Below are 7129 nucleotides of genomic sequence, written 5' to 3'. Positions count from 1 at the left end.
ACTGGAAAAGACCCTGATGCTGGGAAAGACGGAGGGCAGGAGAGGGTGACAGAGGATGAGATGGTTGGATGGCATCACTGACTCAACGGACATGAGTTTAAGAAAACTCCAGGAGACAGTGAAGGATGGGGAAGCCTGGTGTGCTGCAGTCCACAGGGTTACAAACAGGCACAATCTTAGCGACTGGCAAATAACAGGCCCTAAGGGGCAAAGATGGGGCTCAAATACTCCAAGGTGTGGGAGAGACACCCCTGGGTGTGTCTCTCCAGGACAGCCATCTACACTGAACCTGAATGAACAGGAAGAAACCCAGTATTAGCAAAGATATGCTATTCAGTATGCACTTTTATAACTTAACTTTCATTATCAGCTATAACTAAAAGTAGAAAGCCAACAGATAGCGTTGTTTTAAATAACAACTTATATAAGCAAAGATTTGTTTAAACCGCTTGTCTTGTGGTTACGTCTGGCACAAAAAAAAATTCTCAGTCACTGTTTACCAGATGAAGGTAACAGTCAGAAAACGGACTCCTGGTTTCACACGTAGTAGACATCTGCCACAGGCACCCCAGACGCTCCAGGGGCCCGACCTCCCCTGTGGCGGCTTCAGACCTGGCAGACCCTGAAGAGAAATGACCCTCGCCCACCTGGGGTTAAAGGGAACCACGTCATCACTCAGAGCTCAAAGTCCCACTGGCCCACGCAGCAGGCGGGCAGGGAAGGACGCTGATGGTCACACCGGCCGTCAGTCTACATCTGACGTCAGCACAGGCCTTCGATGGGGCCAGGAAAGAAATGACTTCAGCTCCGTGGGTCCTGAACCGCTCGACTCTGACGCTGGACAAACTCGGCCACACACAACGTGTTAGCAAATGAGGCTGGCTGTGCCCATAGACTTTATTTCTGGACACTAAAATGTGAATGCTGTGTGATTTTCATATGTCATGAAATAGTATTCTTGACTTTTTTTTTTAACCCATTTAACAATCTGAAGATCATCCTTGGCGCACACACCATATAAGAGCAGGTGGTGGGCGGCATTTGGTCTGTGGGCAGTCATTTCCCAACTCCTGGTCTAAACATACGCTCCTATTTTAACCCTTATTTTTCTCCTGGCAGTTAGGGCAACTTCTACTTGATTACGTAAGAACAATAATACAAAATTTTCTTAAGGCTTTGTCTGCTGGTGTACACGTTTTTAAGACAAATAACACGTACTTATGTCAAGATTAAAGATACTGGTAGATGAACAAATTGGCCAAGTCGCATTTATTTCCTCACGTCATGTCTGCAGCGGTCTCCTGCATGTGGTGGCATCTGGCTGCACTTCTGATCACAATACAGGAAGTGCCAGGTCCGCTTGAAAACCCCCATTGGTACAATTCCTGTAAGTTAGAGATAGCTACCCGGGTATCTGTGATAGCAAAAGCGTGCTCTGAAGCTGGACCTCTCCGGTTTGGTTCAGAAACAAACGTTCGCAGTCATTTAAAAATGGCCATCTGGGGAATGGGCCAGGATACAAAATGTTTGTCTGGTAAAATTAACTGTTTGGTGTTTTCCAAAAACAATTTTCAAGCGTTAAAACTTGTCTATTGAATTGTTCCATGGATATACACTATTACAGCGGGAACGAACAGGCCACAGGCCATGTTTTTATCAACTTGGCTAACTTTTTTAAAAGAATGTGTTCATGAAGTAGTCACATTTTTATTCAGATAGAACAGGGGCGAGATGGACTCTCTTCTTCCCACATCTAACGCGTGAGGTTGCTGCCAAGACGCCCCAACCCCCAACAACAAAAAAATCAGAGACTGACTTGGGTGTTTCATTCAAACCTATATTTGCAGTTTCTCAAACGCCGATCCATAGACCACCTTCCTGTTACACGTGTGCACCACCAGACAGCAGAGACGCCCGGCGCCCGACCGAGGACAGCGCCTCCTCCGTCCACAGGTGCATCCCTGCGCCCGCCCGCCCGGTGGCGACGCAATAAATACGCGGCTTGCGGCCGCCTGGGTCCAGCAGGCCCGCCACTACCTGTTGTAGGCCCGCTCCCGCTTGGACTTCTCCAGGGCCTTGTCCATGGTCTTCTCGCTCTCGCCCCGGCACTTGGGGCAGTACCACTTGCCCTTGGGCTTGTGGCTCAGCCCCACGCAGGAGAAGTGGAACCACTCGATGGGGCACTCGTCGTTGTCGCAGCCGATCATCTCCCCGTAGGAGACCTGGTTGCACAGACAGTACGTGGGCTCGTTCGGGTCGATGGGCAGGTCCGCGGGGGACGCCTCCCTCTCCGCTTTGGCCTTGGAGCGCTTCTTCTTCTTGGAGGCCTTGGCCTTCTTCTCCTTGGGCGTCCCCGAGGTGACGTCATCGTGGTCGTGATTATTCGCCGCGTTCTCCCGGTTCTCGTTGTTGCGCTGCCGCCGGGACCTCTTGTTGTTGGGCTTCTCCGCCTGGGCGATCGCCTCGTTTTTGGACTTGTCCTGGCCGGCTTTGCTGTGGCCCGTGGCGTCAGCGGCCTCCTGGTGGGCCTCCAGCAGCTCCACGTGGCTGTCCACCTGCCGGGCCCGGTTCTCCACCAGCTCCACCATCTGACTCACGAGCTGGATCTTCTCGTCGCCCAGCTCCTGGCTGCGGATCAGCGCCCGCTGGATGCAGTGCAGCGCTCTCCGCTTCTGGGCGCCGTCCGCCTCCCGCTTGAACCTCTCGTAGTACTCATCCAGTTCCTTCAGGATCTCTGCCAAGGGGAAAACAAGCGTGAGACCCCCGCCGAACACAGCCTCCAACCCATAAGACCGCGGTTGTCAGGGACCAAAATGATCAACGCAAGGCTTCCTAGGACGAAAAATCTGTAACACCTAGGCCTTTCTAACAGGCTTTTACCCCGTTACAAAAGGAAAAAAAAAATCTCTGGAACTAAATACAAACGTTAACACGGTTCCCATTTATCAAAGTGTACCCCAAAGCTTCCCAGGGGACTCTGCGTGCGCTCAGAGCATGGGTAACAAAAACTCCCTGGACAAGCAGCCATGGGGAGAGTTCAAGTTTAGGCAAGGTATTGAGGCCCAAGCTTTTATTTTCTATAAAATTGAAGATTATGTCCTATATTTCCATTGTTTTTATCCAAGCATCTTGGGAACATTTAAAAGGCTGTTATTCTCTTTATTTTAGCGCACCGACATCTAGAAGCTACTATGAAATTAGATTATATAAATACTACTCAGTGGCCCACAGCCTCAGTTTACTCGCCACATCACTGCATCACAGGAGTATCTCTGTATCACCCTGTTACTGAAAACAAGAATGGTCTGTAAGGAGGAGCCAGACAAGGGCAGCCCTGCTTGGACACAAAGGTAACAGCTTTCACTTTTCCCCTTACTGCTTAGAACAATAACATTTGTATCTATAAAAGACAACAGATTTTAAAACAAACAAAACTCCCTCCTACTAAATGTTAACCTATTTGGGCAGGTTAGAAAACAGTATACCTGATTTTAAAATGTAATTTGGCAAATGGAACTAGGCAATTTCTCAAGAAATAAAACCTGTTAGATAAATCTGACTGAAACAAGGAAAGTAAATATTCTTGCCAAACCTCTACTTAAATACACAGAAATTCCCAGACTTATTTTCCCTAAACAGTAATCATTAAACAGTATCAGATTTTACTCCTGAAAACCCTTTGCAGTCTCTTAAGATAAGGCAATTCAACTCTGCAGCTAGGAAGTTGGGGAGGATGTGGGTAGAGGGTGTATAAAATGTGACATGACCACTTCCAGATGCTATCTCCAATTAGTTACAAGGCACACACCTAACACCAGGGTAAACAAACGAACTTTGGCCAACACCACTCAGGCACGTATTATTCTCCAGGCTGCATTCTTCAGACTGCCTTCTACTAGAAAGGAGCAATGCCAGAGTCTCAGGGGCTCTTGGAGTAAGTAATCCTGAAAACAAGCCGCTCTGTTCAGCTTATCCAAGTTCTATCTCATAGGTGTTAAAATATGAGTTTCTGCCATTTATTTTTAAGTGAATTACACATTACAAAACTGTATCACTTGGTTTAATCAGTAACCCAAGTTTCTGAAGACAATGTTAGCATTTCATTGGAAAGACACCAATTCCATCATACCTTTTATTTGAAAGTTAATAGCGAACAGCTTCTTTCACATCACAACCAAGCTCACAGCCCTGTTAAGCCTTACTGTGGGAAAGAAGCAAACATCCCATCAGAAAATCACCAAGAAATAATTCTGTTACCTGCACAACAGCATACATTTCTTCAGTGCCCCCAAGCAAAGCACTCTTATCAACAAAGCCACTGAAGTACAAATACCTGTAAACAAGAACTCAGGTGCTAACTAGGGAGGCATCCTGGTCTCTTTAGCTCCATTAGCGCCAACTGCTGCTAACCCTTTTTCTAAAAAGGCTCCACTCCAGCACCCTGTGAAAGTAATGGGACTATGAAAGGAGTCTTAAACTTAATGGAGACTGCAGCACAGTTTGATCTGATCTGTCCGATGATTAGAAATGTATTTTAATTTTACCTAGGGGTGGTACCAAAGTTCTATTAGGAAGCCCTCTTCCTTGGGGGTGCATCAGCATTAAAAAAAAAATAACGTTTTAAAAATAACTGGAAAATATTTCAAATTGAAAATAACCTCAAATATCATTGGCAAACGAATTACAACCCATCCTTATGAATTAATGTCCCATTGAAAATAAGCAAATACTGTTAATCAAAGCTTGACTTGCAACAGAGAAGTTAAGAATGAAGCCTTAATTTCTAGACTAGACTGCGCTGCAAATCTCGGCGTTTACAGTAAATCCCAACCGAATGAGTTATGACCACTATATGCCAGGTGACGAGGCTCCCTCGGGGCCCCGCCGGGGTGGCGGTGGGGCTGGTCTTCTCCTGTGGAGCCGGACACGTGCAAAGCGGCCGTCACCGCGCCTCCGAGGCGGTAAACAGCGAGTCTTCAACCTCCGTCTCCGAGCGCAGCGCACGCCACCCGCGGTCCGCGTCCGGGGCACCCACCCACCAGGCCCGGGTCACTCACGGCGCCGCCGCTCCCGCGGGCCCCTAGGGCCCGGCAGGAGGCCCGACTGCATCCTCGCCAGGCCCGGCGGCACGGACCGCCGGTCTCTCCCCGTCCCCCGGGTGCCCCTATTGCTCCGCGGCGGAAGTGACCCGCTCCTGTCCTTGGCGGGGCGGGGTGCGGGCGGGGCCGAGCCGGACCCCACCAGTGGAGAGGCGGCCAGCGGGCGGCGCGCCCCGCCCCTGGAGCCACTGCCTATAGGGATCGCCGGACCGGAGGGCGTGGGCCAGACGGGGCACCAATCACGACGCAGGAGGGGAGGACACAGCCCGCCCCAGCCGTACCAACGGCCAATGTGAGGCCGGAGGCCGGCCGACCCGAAGACATTCGAATCGACTCGACCTCCTCCCTCCTGCCCGCCCCTCTACGCAAGGGAAAAAGAAGGCGGCGGAAACAGAGCAGTGCCACTCACAGTGTAAGGCCCGCCCCCATCCGGCCCAGGAACCAATGGCTCAGCGACGGACTGATAAGGACATTCCATGGGCGATACCGAGGCCAATCACAGGAGGCCGAGGCGGAACGATCGCAATATGCTAATCGGGCGCCTATATAAGTCGCCGCGAAGCCAAGCCTTGGGCAGAGCGCGCAGGGGCGCCTTGCCGTTCGGGTTCTGGGTTCGTGTGGGGCCCTTCCTGGCTATCCACCTCCCCCCGCTCTTCCGTTTCCCTGCTGCGCAGCCCTGTAAACATTAGTAAACTCCGAGGGACTGTCCACGGCACAGACACAGCCCCCAGCGCCGTGCCTGACCGGGCAGCAAAGTTTCCCCAACGGCCGACAATTCCCCGCGGACCCGACCCCTACGTCTCTCGGGCAGTCTGGGCGGCAGGGGCTGCAGAGGACGACGCACAGATCCCCTCCCGTGCCAGGTCCCTCTCCAAACCGAAGGTACCTGCCTGCGCCCCCCGAGCGCAGCACGGATGGGCGACTTCCTCGCCCCATCATCCCTCCCCTCCCTTCCCACGGCACACACGGAATAAAGCCCTGGCCCTCCGCAAGCTACTCGGTGTCCGGCGCCGCGCGAGGGCCGGGGGCTGGGTGGGGGCGACTGGAGCCGCACCATGCGGAGTACGGACCCCGGACTTTACGTAACACTCAGATTCGGGACTGGGTGGAGGTGGTTCCGGGGACCCCTCGCCCTCTGCGCCCTCCCGGCAGCCCTGCGCGCAGCCCCGTCCCCGCGCCCCTCAGCCTAACGACCGCGGCACAGCCCTCCCCAGGCGCCGTGGCCTGCGCCCCCTGCGCCCCCTCCCCCGCAGCACCCCGCCTCGTCACTTCACTACAAAGAGCGCTTTGCTCGCGCAGCCTGGCATCGAGACCTCTCTCGTTCCTCCTTCCTCCTCCGTGCCCGGGCTTCGCACACAAGGACCTTGGCAAATCAAAGACGCCCCAGACCTTTTGTTTCTGCCCGGCAAGGGCCCCGCCGCGGGCTCGCGGCTCTCCAAGAGGGGAAGCACGACGGCCCGCGGCCCCGCGGCGCGCCGCCACCAGCGGGGATGGAGCAGCCGCCCCCGCCCATCCATCCCGCCGTACCTTGGTATTTCGCGTCGATCTCCCGCATCAGAGAGACGTTTCTCTGCAGATCAAAAGGCAGAGACTCGATGGAGTCCAGGTAGTCCTCCACGTAGTTCACCAGGTGGATCTGCTCCCCGTTGGCAGGGCTCAACATGGTTCACCACGGTCCCCGGCGACTCCGCGCGGCTTTCCGCTTCCTCCGGCCCCCGCCCCCTCGGAGCCCGGCGCTGCAAAATGCAAGGCTCCCGCCCGCCGGCGCGCCCCCCCCGACTCCAGCCGGCCCCGCGCCGCTACATCTGCGAGCCGCGCCGCCTGGGCCCGGGGACCGGCTCCTGGCGGGCCGGGCCGGCGCTCGGCGGCCTCGGGCGCGGGGCGGGCACGGGCGGGCGTGCGGGCGCGCACCCCGGCGCCGGGGCCGGGGCCGGGGCCGAGCGAGCGCGGGAAGGGGCGCGCGCCGCCCGCCGCGCCGCACTTGTCCAACGTGGAAAACCCAAATACCAGTTTCAAACACTTGGGAAACA

The 7129-nt window shown here is 54.3% G+C and overlaps 1 protein-coding gene across 2 annotated transcripts; it reads right to left on the bottom strand.

The window, feature by feature from the left end:
- Positions 1 to 1816: 1816 nt before the first annotated feature.
- On the bottom strand, positions 1817 to 7100 carry ING1 (inhibitor of growth family member 1). Of its 2 annotated transcripts, none has more exons than XM_004012239.6 (2): positions 6627 to 7100; positions 1817 to 2734 (listed from the first exon to the last, which is right to left on the bottom strand). In XM_004012239.6, the coding sequence occupies exons 1-2, from the start codon at positions 6760 to 6762 to the stop codon at positions 2034 to 2036; spliced, it is 837 nt and encodes a 278-aa protein (XP_004012288.1). In that variant the 5' UTR covers positions 6763 to 7100; the 3' UTR covers positions 1817 to 2033. The 2 variants fall into 2 exon arrangements, with proteins under 2 accessions (XP_004012288.1, XP_042111001.1); XM_042255067.1 differs by lacking the exon at positions 6627 to 7100 and adding an exon at positions 5058 to 5169.
- Between the last annotated feature and the right edge of the window lie 29 nt (positions 7101 to 7129).

Source organism: Ovis aries, chromosome 10 (genome assembly GCF_016772045.2).
Source record: "Ovis aries strain OAR_USU_Benz2616 breed Rambouillet chromosome 10, ARS-UI_Ramb_v3.0, whole genome shotgun sequence".
Taxonomy (NCBI): domain Eukaryota; kingdom Metazoa; phylum Chordata; class Mammalia; order Artiodactyla; family Bovidae; genus Ovis; species Ovis aries.
The sequence above is the reverse complement of the archived record's forward strand: the minus strand, read 5'-3'. Positions and strand labels throughout refer to the sequence as shown.

What these genes read in the sequence shown, in the direction of transcription:
- ING1 (XM_004012239.6), bottom strand. Translation starts at nt 6,762, where the DNA reads ATGTTGAGCCCTGCCAACGGGGAGCAGATCCACCTGGTGAACTACGTG. An exon ending in GATCGACGCGAAATACCAAG is followed by an intron (nt 2,735 to 6,626) that starts GTACGGCGGGAT and finishes TCCCCTTGGCAG; the next exon opens with AGATCCTGAAGGAACTGGAT.